The sequence below is a fragment of the Sminthopsis crassicaudata genome, chromosome 4 (assembly GCF_048593235.1).
Source record: "Sminthopsis crassicaudata isolate SCR6 chromosome 4, ASM4859323v1, whole genome shotgun sequence".
Classification (NCBI taxonomy): domain Eukaryota; kingdom Metazoa; phylum Chordata; class Mammalia; order Dasyuromorphia; family Dasyuridae; genus Sminthopsis; species Sminthopsis crassicaudata.
The window spans coordinates 221,231,248-221,250,062 of record NC_133620.1 but is presented as its reverse complement, the minus strand read 5'-3'; the positions used below and the strand labels follow the sequence as shown (position 1 = coordinate 221,250,062).

The 18,815-nt window shown below is 34.5% G+C and overlaps 1 protein-coding gene and 1 long non-coding RNA gene across 2 annotated transcripts in view; one reads left to right on the top strand and one right to left on the bottom strand.

The window, feature by feature from the left end:
* Nucleotides 1-18,815, bottom strand: part of MDN1 (midasin AAA ATPase 1) — a 170,314-nt gene that overhangs the window by 69,866 nt on the left and 81,633 nt on the right. The window contains 11 exon segments of the mRNA XM_074310297.1: nt 622-830; nt 1,511-1,627; nt 2,194-2,353; nt 3,692-3,953; nt 5,010-5,273; nt 5,388-5,477; nt 7,610-7,798; nt 7,948-8,055; nt 9,089-9,286; nt 10,726-10,848; nt 13,159-13,367. Coding sequence (XP_074166398.1) covers nt 622-830; nt 1,511-1,627; nt 2,194-2,353; nt 3,692-3,953; nt 5,010-5,273; nt 5,388-5,477; nt 7,610-7,798; nt 7,948-8,055; nt 9,089-9,286; nt 10,726-10,848; nt 13,159-13,367 — 1,929 coding nt within the window.
* LOC141566153 (uncharacterized) overlaps nt 2,200-18,815 on the top strand; it is a 47,054-nt gene continuing 30,438 nt past the window's right edge. The window contains exon 1 of the long non-coding RNA XR_012489242.1: nt 2,200-2,367. This is a non-coding gene — a long non-coding RNA (uncharacterized LOC141566153). The remainder of the gene's footprint in view (nt 2,368-18,815) is intronic.

Sequence of the window (18,815 nt, the reverse complement as noted above, 5' to 3'; positions counted from 1 at the left end):
TTTTTTTAAGTATGATTAATTTCAACTCTGCTTAACATCCAATGTGCCAATCTCTCCTTCTCATGTAGGTGTTCTTGATCCAAAGCAGATTTCTTATCTCTGGAAAAGTTTTAACCAACATTGGATTTGCTTTTTCTTTCCTACATTCTGTCATACCATTTTTCAAATTTTTCAGAAATTTTTTTAAAATAGTGAGTCTAAAATAGTGAAGCTGAAGTCTTTGGGTTTATCAAACACTAGGTTATGTTTATTGACTACTCTATCTTATATACCTAACCTATTCCACTGACTGACTATTCTATTTGTTAGTCACTACTAAATGGTTTTGATGACCCCGCTTTTTCATTCATCCTCAGAAGGACATGCATCTGAACTGTAACGTAGGACAGAGGCCCACTGCCTCTAAAAGACTACACAACAACAGTGACAGGAGTTTCTTATCACTGTTTCCACAAGCAAAAATTTGAAAAATAGAAAACTGATACATCACACAAAATGCTAAACAAACAAAAAAAACCCCAACAAATTTAAATCAGTAAGTCACACTATTCTTTGGAAAATTTTTTGTGATTTCTGAAGCACAGGTGCTTATCTAACATAGGAACTAATAATGAAACTTACCTGTAATGATCTCTCTGGTTTCTGTGTGCATGGTTATAAGGGTGTCACATAAATTGTCTCCAACCAAACCTATGCTATGCAATAGTAATTTCAAATCCAGAAGGTCTGGACTATTTGCATCCTTTTCTCCAGGAATGTAAATTTCAATTCCTCGGTTCCTCATGGCTCTGGATATTTCTCCATGAACAGGATCCATTGAAAGAAAAAGCCTGTTAAATGAAGTTTGATGAGATAGAAAAAGAAAAACATTTAAAAAAAAAAAATCACATTTTAACTATTACATTGATTATGTGAAATAAAGGCAAACCTAAGGTCCATCATCTTTGTGGAGCTAATCAAGGCATAAACACAATCTTTGACAAGACTAAAAGATTAAAGACTTTAAGACTAAAAGATCAACAGCATTAATTTTGTCCTTAAGCAGACAAATTTCAAGCTGGCTTAATATTATTTATATCACTCATCTAGTGTTGTTAAAAAGGAAAACACCAAATGATAAATTCAAAATGTAAAGTTTTTATCTATAAGGATTGTGCTTAATCTCTATAACTGCTACTTGCTCAGATAAATAACAAAACTTCACTTCATCTTGGGAATCTGACACTTTGGCATTATAAACTTCTGAAGATTAGCAAAAATGACTACTAATTAACATGGACCCAATGTCAGTCAGGTTTGCCTTGAATATGCATTTCTCTCTTATTTGTATCATTGTATCTAATAAAATAGTTCATAATGCATCTAAGCATAATATTAATAATGTTCATTATATGATCTCTCTGGCTTGATTTCAAGAAAAATAATCTATGGATCTGTGCTGGTAACCTATTGTTATACTGGGGTAGGGGCATAGATAAGATTCTTAGGAGGATAACAAAAAATATAATACCTGAAATTGGGATGTGGAGCAATAGTGGGAGTAGATCCATCAATCACTCCTCTCTCACTAACAGTGAGAACACCTCCAGGTTCAAGCAGAGCATTCAAGCGATCCAACACTGATGGACTGTGTGGCAAAGAATTTCAATGGATAGCAAGTTGACATTCTCAAGTGAAATTAAAGTTTAAAAATTAAAGCTCTCCACTCTACCCCCTGACAATCAAAATCAACTCAAAATACCTGGACATCTTTCACACAGCAAATAAATGGCAAAGCTAGGACATGAACCAGGATCATTGAATCCAAACACAAGTCTTTCTATTATACTAAGTTAGGGCATGTAGAAAAACAGACCTACTCCATGGTCATTAAGGAATTAATAAAAATTATCATTTTCTATGCCAGAAATTAGGAAACCACTATAACCCAAGATATACTATACAACTAAGGGAAAAGCAAAATTTTGATGTTTAGCTGAGTTGAAAATATATCAAGTACACTGTAAAAAATTACTTATTAGCAACTAGTCTAAGAACCAAAAAGCTTTCAATACTTAGTACAATAACAAATTTCAAATAAAAGGAAACATAACTAATCAGAGCTTCTAATTTCTGAGTTAGGTGTACTAATTTTCCCCAAAGTCTATCCTCATCCAAGAAGTCCCAAAGAGTAATGAATGAATGCTCTCTTACTTGCAGAAGTTAACATTGTCCATCAGAAGCCAGTCTCCAGACTGTAAGGCTTGAACTAACATGCTGTCCACCCACTCAAATGTGCCATGACTACGACCATCCACAGTCTGAATAAGCTTCAACCTAAAACTTCGGAACTCTTCCACAAGTCTGGAAAATTCTGAAACATCATAGGTAAGATTTTGCTTTATAATGTTTAACAGTCAACCACCACATTAGAGGAAACTATCAAAATATCAATATTTTATTTAAGAATAGAACTACTAATTTGTATTTTTCCCTGAAATAAATAATTATTATCTTATAAGCTAATAAGGATGTCTCCTTTTTTTATAGTCCATGCTTATTCCAGGCCAATTATTTGTGTCATCCAAATACTTAGTTTAGGAAGGTGCTCCAAGCATCCTAGCATACTATTTTGTCTATCTCCATATGTTCCCCCTACCATACCAAAATTAATAAAAGTGAATATAGGCATCTGTCTTCCTCCCGGAAAGGTGCCCTGAGCCATATGAGCCTATTACAAATTCTCATCCTCACATTTTAAATGACACTTGCTTCAATCATAAATGACTCCTAATAAAGAATGAAAAGGAAAAGTTCCAAAATTTGACTAGACATATCAAAAAATGCCCAAATAAAAGCCTGTTGATATCCTATAAAACCATCATTTCCTAGATTAAAAATGCAATCAATCGGTACATGGCATGAATAGCATTTTCTATTTACAGAGCTAAACTTTTCCTAAAGGGGTCATATCATTTAACAAAACTCCATTCTAAGCAGGAAGAAGTTGGCAGATGGAGATTGCTTTATGAATACCAAGGGTTCTTTATTAAAAGGAGCGTATTGGTTGAGAAAAAGGGGAAGTGGAGAAAAAGGGAAAAAGTGGGAGAAAGAAGAAGAAAGGGAGATGGGGATAGGGAAGGAGAGAAAATAGAGGGAGAAAGAAAGGAGAAAGAGAAAAGAGAGAATTTTTAAAGTGTGCACATGGGCTATGTGCAATGACTGTCTTCTTCATGGATAAAGTAGTGAACTTATTCCTAACAGAGATTTGTGCATCAAAATAAAAATTCAAAGTACCCAGGCTACACTTGACAAAGAATAGAGCTACATCTTCTGTTTAATTTACCAAATTTATATTATAGACCATCAGACTGTAGACAAATGTACTTCAAGTAAAAAACCCTACAGTTACACAAATTGTTGGTATACACTATCAGCAAATTTCAACAATAAAACCCAAAAGGCTAGGAAAATTGGACTTTTCCTAGCTGCATGCAAAATAGTATTGCTGATTCATTGCTTCAGACAAGCATTTTCAACTATATTTTTGAGATCAAAAATTATTCTTGGATTTCAATGACTATAATAATTACTGCATGAATAATGGGTTCGGGGAATTAGTAGAAAACTCCCCAAATGTCCAGGCACCATGGACAAAGGCATTCTACACCAACTTCCTTCAGAAACTTGTGTCTACATAACATACACCTACCTGCCTTGGAGAAGGAGTTGATTTTATTATTCAGGCGCTGGACAAGAAGTAAAACTGCTTCTAGCTTGTTCACAATCTCCACAGTGATATTCTTTCCAACTTCTCCAAGAGACTTGGGCTTAAAGGTAAGGAAGAAATTGCTCCAGGCACGAAGGACCACTTCTGCATCCTCAGGATTAAGAAGAAGGCTATCCCTGAGAAGAATACTCACAGTAGACTCCACTTTTTTGAGCAGCTGTCGCCATGGCCGTATGATGTCAACCTGTAACAAGTAGTTAAGACAGTCACATGCAACTCTATAATAGTCACTAGCATCCCAAAGGACAGCAATTAACATCATTTTAAAGAATACATTAGAGGAGAAAAATATGAAGAATTAGAGAATACAGGAAGCCTTTTAAATATAAAACCTTTATTATATTGGAGGCAGAGGCTAGAGGACAAGGCTCTCCTCCTCAAGGGGACCCAAGTTCAAATTAGGCTTCAAACACTTCAATTATGTGACCACTGCTTGTCTCAATTTCTTCAACTATAAAATGAGTACTAATAATAGTATACCTACCTCACAGGAATATCATGAGGATCAAATGAAATTTCTGAAAAAATGCATGAAATATATTTTTGTAGACTTAAAAAAAATTGAGGGGCAGCAAGGTGGCACAGTGGATAGAGCACCAGCCCCGAAGTCAGCAGAACCTGAGTTAAAATCTGGACTCAGACACTTAACAAACACTTCCTAGCTGTGTGACCCTGAGCAAATGGCACTTAACTCCAATTGCTCAAGAGAAAAAAAACTGATTCAGTAAGTAGAAGCAGGAAAACAATATCTACAATGAATACAATAATGTAAATGAAAGGGGAGAACTGGAGAATATTGTGTAACAATCATGCTTATACTCAGAAAAGAGCTAAAAAAAATTCAAATCTCTGTTGCACAAGTTGGGGAATAGATATGTTTTATTGGTTTTGATGAATTGTTATTTATTTTTTTGGTTTTGCTGAGGCAATTGGGGTTAAATGACTTGCCCAGGGTTACACAGTTAGAAAGTGTTAAGTGTCTGAGACCAGTGTCCTCCAAACTTCAGAGGTGGTGCTCTATCCACTGTGTCACCTAGCTGCCTATTGTTATTATTTAAAAAAAAAAAAAAAAAAATTTTCCTCATCTGCCAATTTGGTTGTTTATAAGGTAAAGTTCCCTGGTAAGAGGAAAGTTCAGATACATGTTTGGAAATGAGTACAATGTAAAAATAAAGAAGCTTCTATAAATAGGATGAAAGAGTTCTTTAAATTAATTGATTAATTAAGACAGGGTAGTTACCTGCTCAAATCCTCCCAACAGTTCAGTGGTATCCATAGCACTATTCATGGCCATAATCCTTAATGTATGTCCTGTCAGGTGGGCCAAGAGCTGGACCAAACTGGTCTTCCCAACAGCAGTGGGACCCACAAGGATGACCATCCAATTCATTTGTACACACTTCATGACAGGCTCAAGGAATTTCAAGGACTGATGTAAAAGAGACAAAGGTCTCTGGGATTGTTGAGGAACATAGTTGCCACGGGAAAGAACTGAATAGCCAACCTTTAAAAAAAGAAAAAAGAAAAAAAAAAAAAGTAATCAAAGGTGAATATGTTAAAAGAGAGAAGAAAATCAGATTAATAATGGGCTACTGAATAAATATTATATTCCCCTCACCTGCACTTCATAAGGAGTAATGTGGAACTGTCTTGTACCCATGTATGGGACAGTTTGAGAACCAAAAACCTCCTTGAAAACAGAAATGACCTAAAGAGAAGGGAAAAAGGAACAAAACAGGAGTTTCTCAGTTCTAATTTACATACTTTACAAGTATTTTTGCTTTTTATGCACAACTACAGAAGTTTAGTGATTTGACAAAGTAGATGTCAAGGCCATGATTCATCCACAGCTATGATTACAATGAGAAATAAAAGTTGGGCTAAAGAACACAGAAGCTACTATGCCTAAATCATGTGAAGATATATAAGAAAAAAATTCTGAAAACATTATCAAGTAGTTCCATCTCTATAAAGGAAGAAATCTGAGTTCCTGGTATAGATTCAGAGAGCCCACATAAAATGATGGAAGGAAATAGAAACTGTTATGATTTCAATGCACATGCATCCCAAATCTATCTCCAAGGCTGGGTGGCAGATTGGATAGATGACCAGCCTGAGAGTGAGTTCCAATGATGTCTCTGACATTAACTAGCAAATCACTTTACTTCTCTCACTTCTTTTTCCTCATCTGTAAAAGGGAAATTAATAATAGCACCTTGCTCAAAGAGTTGTGGTGAGGCTCAAATGAAGTAATATATATAAAAATATTTTACAAACTTTAAAGTTTCATACAAATTCCATTTGCTTTTGTTATTATCAATCCCTGGAAAATAATGTCATCATCCAACATTCAAAAAAAAAAAAAGATGCAATTCAGTAACACTTGCTCCAAAATAATTTCCGTTGAATAAATCCTAATTTTTCTTTTTTAAAGAAATATCTTTCCCTGGAGTAAACTCAAAATCTAAAAGAAAATCACACCTGAAAATTTAACAGCTACTTTAAAAAGCTTATTTTATTGATAAAAGAGGGATAATAAAAAATATAAATGATGTACTAAACTCAAAATGCATGAAACCAGAAACTAGTAATATAAATAAAGTAGGAATAGTGTACTGTATCAGTCAGAAATCTTAGATTCTAGGTATATCTTAATATTAAACTAGTGATCATAGGTAAGTCACTTAAACATGACGTCTTTCAGCTCAAAGATTTTCTACTTAACATACGCCCATTATATAAAGAAAGAAATCCCAAACTACCAATAAGGATATTTCACCAGCTATAAGGCTATATCACTTCTAATTTTATATTCAACTTTTAAAAACCAACCTATTTGATCTTCTTTTCCATTCATTTGAGAATTTCACATAGCTTTTTTTCTTTCTCTTTTTCATTATAGCTTTTTATATACAAAACATATGCATGGGTAATTTTTCAACATTGACCCTTGCAAACACTTCTGTTTCAATTTTTCCCTTCCTTCTCTCCAACCCCTCCCCTAGATGGAAGGTAGTCCCATACATGTGTGTATATTCACATAGCTTTTTTAAAGAACATTTGTCTCATATTACCATTTAATTCTTCTAATAGATATGAAAGTGATATTTCTATTGGACTGAACATGTCATTCTACTGCTCATAATGGAATGTTTTTCCATTTCATTCTCCAACTCATTTCACACATAAGAAAATTGAAGCAAACAGGGCTAAATGACCTGTGCTTAGGATCACACAGCTACTAAATATTTATGATCAGATTTCAACTAAGGAAAACAAGACTTCCTAATTCCAGACCAGCACTTTATCCACTGACTGACTTAGATGCCTTTATGATAAACTACATTTTCTTCTAATTTCCATAGTCACACATATTCAGGTTCATTCTACATGTAATAAAATTATGATAGGACATTTAATCTGTAAGACAGAGCACTTCTTAATACCTGCCTTACCAAAGGCAGCTCATTTAGATAACTCAGGGAATATGAGCTCTGGTCTGAAATCAGGAAGCTCAGAGTTCAGATTCTTCTGTGAGATCCTGAACAATTCATTCAACCTCTGATTCAGTTTCCTCAACTCTAAATAGAGATCATAATAACATCCGTCTTCCAGGTGTTGTTATAATAAAATGAGTAAATTTTAGTAAATCACTTAGACTAGTCCCTGGCACAGAGTAGATACTTAATAAATCCATCCTTCACATCAAAGGGTTCCAACATGTCTAGCATTACTGCTACTCTTGTCACATTGCCAAGCTTGCCTTCCTCTTATGAGAAATAAGCCAGCTTTTTGGTAGGTGGGGGTGGAAGGGAATAAATAAAACAGTGAAATAATCACCTTCTCTTTGTCTTCTGTGGATCTCATTCTTTCCCCATAAACCAAATACACATGCTGGCTAGGGTCATAACATCCTGGAGACTGGTCAACGAGGATCAGCTGACACCAGCGGAAGAGATCCCGTAGGTTAAATTCCCAGGGTCCTCCTTTCTGACCCCATTTCTTCTCAAAAGTCACTTCTTGATCAATCTAGGAAAGGAAAAACTTTTCTTGGAGACTTTGTCTCACCACCAGGCATTATATTCAAGCTCTTGAAAGAATTATGTGCAAGGTGAAATTCACCTCAAGCCTGAGCCACGCTAGAAAGACTGAAAACAAAATACAAAATATGTTCTTACTTTGTTGTTAAAAGCTACCATTTTTGCTACAATGCGTTTTTCAATGGCAGGAAATAAGGTATTAGCGATGAACTCCATGTCAGAAGCTGAAAGTGGGTCTACATAGACCTGGAAGGGAAGAAAAAAAAAGTCTATGAACAATTTAAGAAAATATCATCATTTCACCTGGTCAAATTGCAAAAAGAGCACTATGAAACTTCAACACATTTATACTTCTGCAAAACAAATAAGTAAATAGCTTTTTTTTTTGGGGGGGGGAATCTGGGATTCATAATGGGAAGAATAAAACAGTTTTCCTATTATAGAAATTTCCTTTCTCTTACTGTGCCCTAGGACAATAAAGTCCCTTGTAATTCTCAATTAGGAAAGGAGTCTTCTTTTTATTACCCTCCACTGTCTTGAGGAAAAATCCAGACTTAGAAGGAAGATAGCTTAATAATTTTCTTCACAATGTTCTTAAAAAATGCATTTAAATTATAAGGAGTAGATGCTCAGTCAACTTTGGTTAATTCAGCATAATAGATATAGTAAGGATAGTTTAAAATCTGGATTTATTATAGAGAAGACCTATTAGTCAAACAACTTGGATGACAGTTGGTAAATTAGACTGGTTAAATAAAAGGTCTCAACAGTACTTTGCTCAAATCACCCCCTCACACTATCTTGCCCTCCCCCCAACCCAAACAGATCATGATTGCACTATTGTAGGGAACTTGGTGAAGAAACTTCTTGTGGGGTGGGGATAGGCATAAAAGGTTAAGAAACTTTCCCAAGATTACACAGTCAATATGACTGTGAGGAAAGCTTTTAGCCTTCTCTGTTCATTGCAGAATCAGGTCTGGGAATAACCATGAGGTCTTTATATATTCTGAAGAAAAATCAAGAAAGTTGGCATTAGCTTCATCACTTAGACCTCCCAGAGATGTAAAACAATAAACTCTAATCCAGGTTTGTGAATCACAGTATGGCCTTCCCAGTGACTCAAGTCAGAAGACAGGCCCTTCAAATGCTGCCCAGGTAAAGATACAAAATCAGTTCTCTCCTCATGATCCCAATGTTTTGTTTTTTTTTAAACATCTGAATTATAGACAAGCCCAAAATCCCATCTGTGGGCTCTGTTTCAAGAAATGACAACACTTGCCTGAGTGAATCTATTAAGGAAGGACCGAGGCAAACCCTTTCTTCCCCCTCCTTGTCGATAGGGATTCTGACAACCAAAGATCTTAGTCTTCTTGTGTTGAACTGTAAAGCTCATGCCTATTTCAGGAACGTAGACTTCTGCTCGATGATCAAAACAGGCATTCAGGCCTTCTAACACTGACTGAGAAGCCAGGTTCAACTTTTGTGGTCCAGGGAAGAAAAGGGAGAAAAGGTTAGTAACAAGTAATTGATATATAGTTTTCTCCTCTCAGCAAGTTAAGTGAGTTCTACATTTTACAAGGTTCAAAGAATAAAAAATTTCAATACTCTTATAATATCACAATACACCATAAACATGGAGAAATCTCCCACTAGATTAGAACTATGGAAAAAGGGTCTAAACTTCCCAACCCCTACAACACTCTATTTATTTGGTGATGTGAGAAAAACACACACACACACACACACACACACACACACACACACACACACAAACGCCTTCTTGAAAATGATGAAAAACAAATTAATAAATTCTAATCCTCAAATTTCATATCTGTTAAAAAAAAAGGGGGGGGGAGGGGGAGTGAGACAAGAATCATTTATTCACCAAGGTATTTTTTTTTTGAGCACCAATAATTTGCAAATCATTGTACCAGATACTGGGACTGCAAAGACAAAACTGAAATAATCTCTGGCCTTGGATCTTTTAATCTAAACAAAACTCAAATTATTTAATTTTCCTGCTGAACAGAGATTTTGTGGTGAATGCTTGCAGTGGTATATTTTGGCCAAAAGATGGCAACCATGTATCAGGGAAGCAAAACACAGGTCAACAACAACACTGATATACTTATTATATGACAAAGACCAATAGATTTTACTATAAAATGAGTTAAAGTCAGGGATGTGATTCAATCAAGTCAAATGGGCTGGTGGAACCTAATTATTAATTTGCAGTGTGAGCTTTTACACTTTGGAAGTGGACAAAACATTACAAATAAGAACTTTATTGTTCTGTTGCCTATCTAGACTTAAAAAAATGATAGAGAAAATATTAATAATGCATTTCAAACTTAAGTTTCATGTACGTGTGTGTATGAATGGATATGGATGGATATTTTCTGGAATTAGTTACCAATATTTTTACCAGGACAGAACTAGTTATAGAGAAAAAACTGAGCTAGATTTTTTAAAAAGTATCATCAAATGAAGAAAGTAGAGAAATGTTTTCACCACTGTGCAAAAGCTATTTTATACTGATTATTCCAAAAAAGAAAATTATTTAACAATGTTATGTCATGTTTCTAATAAGCACTATACTAAATGCTATCCTCAATTACCTTTTAAGCTTTGAAAATACAAATGCTGATATATTTTTGGCACTTTTTACTTTATAACACTAAGTACACAGTTTTCCTATGCAACAGGTTTAACAAAAGTATCTATCTAACAAAAGTACTTAGTTGACAACAGAGTATCCAGCATATAGTAGATGCTTAGTAAATACTAGTTCCTTTCTAATCTCACATGCCTTCTAAGAGTCTTCCTGTAAAATATAACACCTTATCTTGCAAGGTTTCACTGTCTGAATTATACAAGTTCTCCCTAAAAACACACATACACACACACACAACTCACCTCATCCAACACAATCCAATGACCTGCTTTCAATGCTGCAAGTAAGGGGCCATCACGCCATGAAAATTCTCCTCCTTTTCCTCCTTCAACAGGTAAATTTGCCCCAAACAGATCAGTGATGTCCTTCAGAGGAAAATAGGGAAAATAAATCGCTCTTAATTGGGGGTACAATAGTTAACTCATTAAGAGACCAAAGGGACCAAATCAACAAAATCTGGCAAAGGTGATCCATGTCTTTTCATAATCTGATACAATAACTTAGTAGTCACTGCCTAAATTTTAATTCATGAAAATGATTCATGATGAAAAATAGTAACATTTTTTTCTTATTCCTACATTATAAGTGGTAACATTCAGAATAAAGTATGCAAGGCACTGTAGTAAGAATCACTTGATAGAAATATGGCTCCTCATTTTTCTAATTGGTAATAAACACTTCTCTATGCTCAGCAATGCAGAACTGATAAATCAACTTTACTCAGCAGCATGTAATATCATTATGAGTCACAGCAGTAGAAATCAAGGCCAAACCAACATTCATAAAGTCAGAAGCCAGCAGGACTGAAAAATATGGCATCTTGCCACCAAAAAAGTGACAAAAAGATACCTAAATGCAAACTAGACACACAGATACACTAGCATTCAATAATGGAGCACACGGACCCAAACTTATTTAATGAAAAACAAACTGACTTACAGGTAAGTATATTTTAGGAGGAAGGTAAAAAGGAAATGTGTAACTGGAACATAGCTTGCATAGACAAGCCATGAAAATATCCACATCAAAACATTTAAGTTTCATTTGTAATAATAAATCAGGATAGCCACTGCATCCCATTTCCTTCTACTGATGGAGGTGTCCACCTCCATATAGACATATTGCTGTAGAATGTAGAGTCCTTGAGAGGCAGGGACTGCTTGCTTTATCTTTGAACATCCCAGGTACATTACGCTTAAATGTTGAATCATTAGATACAAGACAATTTAACTTTGACCTACTTTTCATTGTAGAAGTTAATACTAAGGATTGTCTGTGCCTTTCAGAAAAACAACTAATAAACCATTTTAAAGTTTTCAAAGATTTCATTTGAGCTTTGAAATACAATTATTATGAGTAGATGCCCATCAATTTGGGAATGATTGAATAAGTTATGTTATACAAAAGTAATGAAATATCATTGATTTTAGAAAAGCCTGGAAAGATTTACATGAATTGTTACTAAGTGAAACAAGCAGAATCAGGAAAACACAGTACACAGCAACAGCAAGAATGTTCACTCAACCATCATAGACTTGATTTTTCTCAGCAAATCAGTGATCAATAAATACCAATAAACTGTAAATAGAAAATGCCATCCATATCTAGAGAGAAAACTCTGGAGAGTGAACGTATATCAACACATGCTATCTATGTTCAGTGGTTTTTTTTTTTTTCTTGTGGTTTTTACTTTTGTTCTAATTTTTCTTTCCCAAATTGATTCCCTCCCCCCAAAAAAATGTTGTTTCACATGTTACTGAGAAAAATAAAAATATAATTATTACTATTCCCATTTTACAGATGAGGAAAATAAAGTTCAGAGAACCTAAAGTCACCTAGCTAGTGTCACAAGAGGAACATGAACTCAGATTTTCCTGTCTCCAATCTGAAAGTATCGTAAGGAAAATCTTTCCAGGGCAGGAATGTGGAGTACATTTTGGAGTAGGGAGGGATCCAGAGTACCCCAAAAGACTTACCTACATAATATAATTAAGAACTATCACTTCCAAAATGTAAAAATGAGGTATAGAGAGTAACAGTTTTTCACTCAAAGCTAAACAGTGAATAATGAATGCAAAACAGAATCTGACATCCACACTAATTCACTACAAAACTCTGGGAAAAGGAACTTTTGCTATCTAGGCCTCATTCTTGCAAGTTGGAGGTAAAGATAATTCTTAAATATAATAATAATATATTGGGAGGGAGGGAGGCAGCTAGGTGGCACAGTAGACAGAGCACCAGCCCTGAAGTCAGGAGGACCTGAATTCAAATCTGGCCTCAGACACTTAATACTTCCTAGCTGTGTGACCCTGGCCAAATCACTCTTAACCCCAATAAATAAAAATAAATAAATAAAAATAAAATGAAATAAATAAAAATCAAAATTAAATAAAATTAATTTAACACAACTTTGTAATTACATGCCATCATTCACATATTTGCCAGTACTTACAAAGTCTACAAAGATTAACCACTTTTAAAATAAAGATTTAGGATAAAAACGTCAAAAGGCAAAATCATTAATGACTTTATTTGCACAGATAGTTACAGAAGGGCCTTTTTAACCATATTTATGTCTGAAACAGGTAATGGTTTCACCTTCTATTTATGAATATTTTTGAATGACATTGTCATAGCAACATCTACTCAACCCAAGAAAAATTTGTACTCACCGTTTGTTCAGATAGGTTGATTCGCACAAGGTTATTACCCGAAGCTTTTGCTAAAGCTGACACCAAACTGGTTTTGCCCACCCCTGGAGAACCCTCCAAGAGAATGGGTTTATTCAATTTTGTGGCTCTTAAGACCCTCTGGGCATTCATTGCTGTAGTGCCTGCATTAAGTGCGTAATCTGAAACATCCTGCCTTTGCAAAACAGATCCTAAGAATAAATAAAAAATATACACAAGTTAGAGGACTTTGAAATATATGTGGTGATTCTGACAGTACCCATGAAGCTTAACAGTTATGAATATTTGATTATTAATAACTTTAATTAGCTTACAATTAATAACTTATTATTAGTTATTTTAAGTAACAAAATTTATAATGATGAATGCACTGGACAGGTCTCTTATTTTTTTTAATCAAACAGGATGACGAAGTTCTAATGATATATTCAATTATTTAATTATTCCCTAAATTGACAGGGTTTTGTTTTTTTTTGTTTTGTTTTTTATTTGTTTGTTTTTGCTGAGGCAATTGGAGTTAAGTGACTTATCCAGGGGCAGAAAGCTAGGAAGTATTAAGTGACTGAGAGCAGATTTTAACTCAGATCCTCCTGACTTCAGGACTGGTGCTCTGTCCACTGCACCGCGTATCTGCCCCTAAACTGATATGTTTAAAACTCTTTGAAATGCTTGTCAACTTTTATAGGCCATATCCACTCACATAAAAGTGTGAATATATACATGTGTGCCACACACACACACACACACACACACACACACACAATCCAATGATTAAATTTAAATGATTAAGTAGTGACATTCACTCAACATATCCAACATGTGTATTTCCACCTTCAGATCAACTCCCTTCTTCTTCACTCAGACTACCATCCTAAGAAGTTTTAAAGACAGATCAAATCCCTCCTTTTGCAAGAAGGCTGCCTCCCAGGTGAGACTACCTTCCATTAACACTGTATGTATTGGATATGTACATAGTTGTTGACATGTCTTCTCTCTTATTATAATGTAAATTCCTAGACAGCAAGGGATATGCTTTTGCCTTTCTATGTCCTCCCAAAAGTAAGCTAGTGCCTGGTATTAAGGGCCTCATGAATGCTTTTTAACTGACAGAGCTTTACAATTTATATAGCAAGATCCTTACAACAATCCTATAAAAAAGGAAATACAAATATTATTTCCATTTTACAGATTTGGAACCCGAAGACTCAGAAAATTTAATGACTTGGCAATTACACAGTTAGTAACAGGAAAAATCAAACCTGAGCTGAGGGCTTTTTCAATGCCATATTACTTATGGGCAAAGGGACTCATTTACTCCTAGAGCAGTTGGATGGCAGTACTAATAATATGACAAAGCAGAGACATTATTCACATGAGAAAATATATCTCTATACCAGGAATGAACCTCTTGCTGATTACAGCCTGGTGGTAAAAAAAAAAAAAAAAAAAAAAATCCTTTTATTTAAAACTAGCTCTAATGAGAATGAAGTTTTTCAGGTTGGGAAGAATTCATGAACAAGCATTTAATAAGGGTTTCTCATGTGTCAAGCACTGTCCTGACTACTGAGGATACAAAGAATGTAAAATTTTCTTCAGCAAGAAGACTTTAAAAGTCAGAATTATTTCCAGGAAGAATGGAATAGAAATAAGAAGGGAAAGAAAGGGTAGGGAGAAGGGTACAATCAGGTAAGGAAGATCATGTCCCCTCCAAATTCTTTTAAGTTCTGAGCATTTAATGGTTTTCCCTAATCAAGTGATGGTATCCTAACCATACATGACCAAGAACTAAAGGGAACTAAAGAACATCTCAGTTCAATCTATTCATTTTATTTGAGTCTCATTTATGAAAGACAATACAGAAAAATGAGGTAAAATGAGGTCAACAATCCTTACATTCTAATGGGCAGGTTGCTCTCTTTTTATTATAGCTTTTTATTTACAAAACATATACAAAACAAAGCATGGATAATTTTTCAACACTTACCCTTGCAAAATCTTTTGTTCCAACTTTTCCCCTCCTTCCTCTCACCCTCTCCCCTAGATGGCAGGTAGTCTAATACATGTTAAATATGTCAAAGTACATGTTAAATTGAATATATGTATACATATAGAGAGAGCTATCTTGCTTCACAAGAAAAATCAGTTCTAGAAAGAAAAAAACCTGTGTCTCTCTTTTTTAATCAAAGAGAATGACAAAGTTCTAATGCCATATAGTTATATAACATTATACTTCTCTTAAACATTCTCTTACTTTCACACAGCCATTTTGTATTTTGGGAAAGATATCCAACTAACTTCTCCCACAATGCTCTTATCTCCAAGACCTGAAGCCTTAGTTCAATCAAGAAGTATCCAGGCTGCCTGCCACAGTGCACAACACCTCAGTAGGCCTTGGCATTTACAGACAAGGACTGACTATGCAACAGCTGATATATCATATATTCCCAAGATAACCTCTTCCAACCAATGCTGTGGCAAAGGGAGATGCTTTTGGTATCCTAAGCTGACACCTGAAACAGATTTTTTTCACAACCTTTGTAATGAACTGGGAATGCCTGTTCTGTCATCCTACTTATGTAAAAGAATCACAATGCCTGAAGCTGGGAGGAAATAAATGATCACTCAGACCGACCCACTCATGAACAGAAATTTGACATATGGCTAAGAGGTCAATCAGCCGCTAATTGAAAAGGGAACATGCACTACCTATCATTGCAGCTCATTCCAATCTATGACAGTTTCCACTGTTAAGACATTTTATCTTGGATAATGTTCTTTTAGGTAACCCACTGTTCTTAGTTCTGGTTTCTGAAGCCAAGAAGAAAAAGTCCAGAGAGTTGCCTTTTAATGATAGCCCTTTAAGGAAAGCAATCTTATCCCCCACAAAGTCTTTTCTTTTTCAGGGAAATAATTCCCCACTTGCTTTATAATGCAGTTGGTTAATCAATGTCCTTTCTAAAATAAATGAATACCATGTTTCAGCACTGTTCTGAAAACACATAATATTCTCTGTAACTCAGCTACAAAAAGAATTAAAATATATTTCTGATGACCAGCAGGATGAATACAGAGAGGCTTGGAGAGACTTACATCAACTGATGCTGAGTGAAATGAGCAGAATTAGAGATCATTATACACTTCAACAATACTATATGAGGTTGTATTCTGATGGAAGTGGATATCTTCAACATAGAGAAGAGCTAATCCAATTCCAATTAATCAATGATGGACAGAATCAGCTACACCCAGAGAAGAAACACTGGAAATTGATTGTAAACTGTTAGCATTTATTGTTTTTCTCCCCAGGTTATTTTTACCTTCTGAATCCAATTCTTCCTTTGCAACAGCAAAAACAAAACAAAATTCAGTTCTGCACATATATATTGTACCTAGGATATACTATAAGATATTTAATATGTATGGGAATACCTGCCATCTAAGGGAGGGGGTGGAGGGAAGGAGGGGAAAATTAGGAACAGAAGGGAGTACAAGGGATAATGTTGTAAAAAATTACCTATGCATATGTACTGTCAAAAAAAATGTTATAATTATAAAATTAATAAAAAATATTAAAAAATAAAAATTAAATTAAAAAATATATATTTCTGGGGACTACAAAGCTAATTCCCATTTCTGACACTTTGTTTCAAGAAAAAAAATTGCATTTTGCATTTCATATAACTACTAATAAATGAACTTTTGGGACAAATTGATGTGTAAGTTATGATCTGCTTTAAACTTTCTTCTTTTAACAAGCCAGAGGCCTGCTTAAAAAACATTTTCAAAAGTATACATGGAACAGATGGATTTACATGTGAATTCTACCAAACATTTAAAGAACAATTAGCCCCAATGTTATATAAATTATTTGAAAAAATAGGGGATGAAGGAGTCCTAGCAAACTCTATTTATGACACAGACATGGTACTGATACCTAAACCAGATAGGTTGAAAACTGAGAAAGAAAACTATAGACCAATCTCCTTAATGAATATTGATGCTAAAATCTTAAATAAGATATTAGCAAAAAGACTTCAGAAAATCATCCCCAGGATAATACACTATGATCAAGTAGGATTTATACCAGGAATGCAGGGCTAGTTTAATATTAGGAAAACTATTAGGATAATTAACCATATTAATAATCAAATTTTAAAAAACCATATGATCATCTCAATAGATGCAGAAAAAGCATTTGATAAAATACAACATCCATTCCTACTAAAAACACTTGAGAGTATAGGAATAAATGGACTATTCCTTAAAATAGTCAGGAGCATATATTTAAGACTGTCAGTAAGCATCATATGTAATGGAGATAAACTGGAACCTTTCCCAGTAAGATCAGGAGTGAAACAAGGTTGCCCACTATCACCATTACTATTCAATATTGTATTAGAAATGCTAGCCTCAGCAATAAGAGTCGAGAAAGAGATTAAAGGAATAAGAGTAGGTAATGAGGAAATCAAACTATCACTCTTTGCAGATGATATGATGGTATACTTAGAGAACCCCAGAGATTCTAATAAAAAGTTATTAGAAATAATTCACAACTTTAGCAAAGTTGATGGATACAAAATAAATCCACATAAATCCTCAGCATTTTTATACATCACCAACAAAATGCAACAGCAAGAGATACAAAGAGAAATCCCATTCAAAACAAATGCTAAGAGTATAAAATATTTGGGAATCCATCTACCAAAGAAAAGTCAGGAATTATATGAGAAAAATTGCAAAACACTTGCCACAAAAACAAAGTCAGATATGAATAATTAGAAAGTCATTAAGTGCTCTTGGATAGGCCGAGCAAATATAATAAAGATGACAATACTCCAAATTAATCTATTTATTTAATGCTATACCAATCAGACTCCCAAGAAACTATTTTAACGACCTAGAAAAAAATAACAAAATTCATATGGAAGAATAAGAGGTCGAGAATTTCAAGGGAATTAATGAAAAAAAAGTCAGATGAAGGTGGTCTAGCTGTACCTGATCTAAAGCTATATTATAAAGCAGCAGTCACAAAAACCATTTGGTATTGGTTAAGAAATAGACTAGTCAATCAGTGGAACAGATTAGGTACACAGGACAAAATAGGGTACAACTATAGCAATCTACTGTTTGACAAACCCAAAAATACCAATATTTGGGATAAGAATTCATTATTTGAAAAAACTGTTGGGAAAACTGGAAATTAGTATGGCAGAAATTAGATACGGACCCACACCGAACACCATATACCAAGATAACATCAAAATGGGACCATGATTTAGGCATAAAGAATGAGATCATAAATAGATTAGAGGAACAGAGAATAGTCTACCTCTCAGACCTGTGGAGGAGGAAGGAATTTATGACCAAAGGAGAACTAGAGATCATTATTGATCACAAAATAATATCCTGTCATCTTAGCCAATCTGACAGGTGTGTAGTGGTATCTCAGAGTTGTCTTAATCAGCATTTCTCTGATCAATAGTGATTTGGAGCACCTTTTCATATAACTTTTCAGTTTCTTCAACTGAAAATTGTTCATATCCTTTGACCATTTATCAATTGGAGAATGTCTTCAATTCTTATAAATTTGAGTCAATTCTCTCTATACTTTAGAAATGACATCTTTATTGGAACCTTTG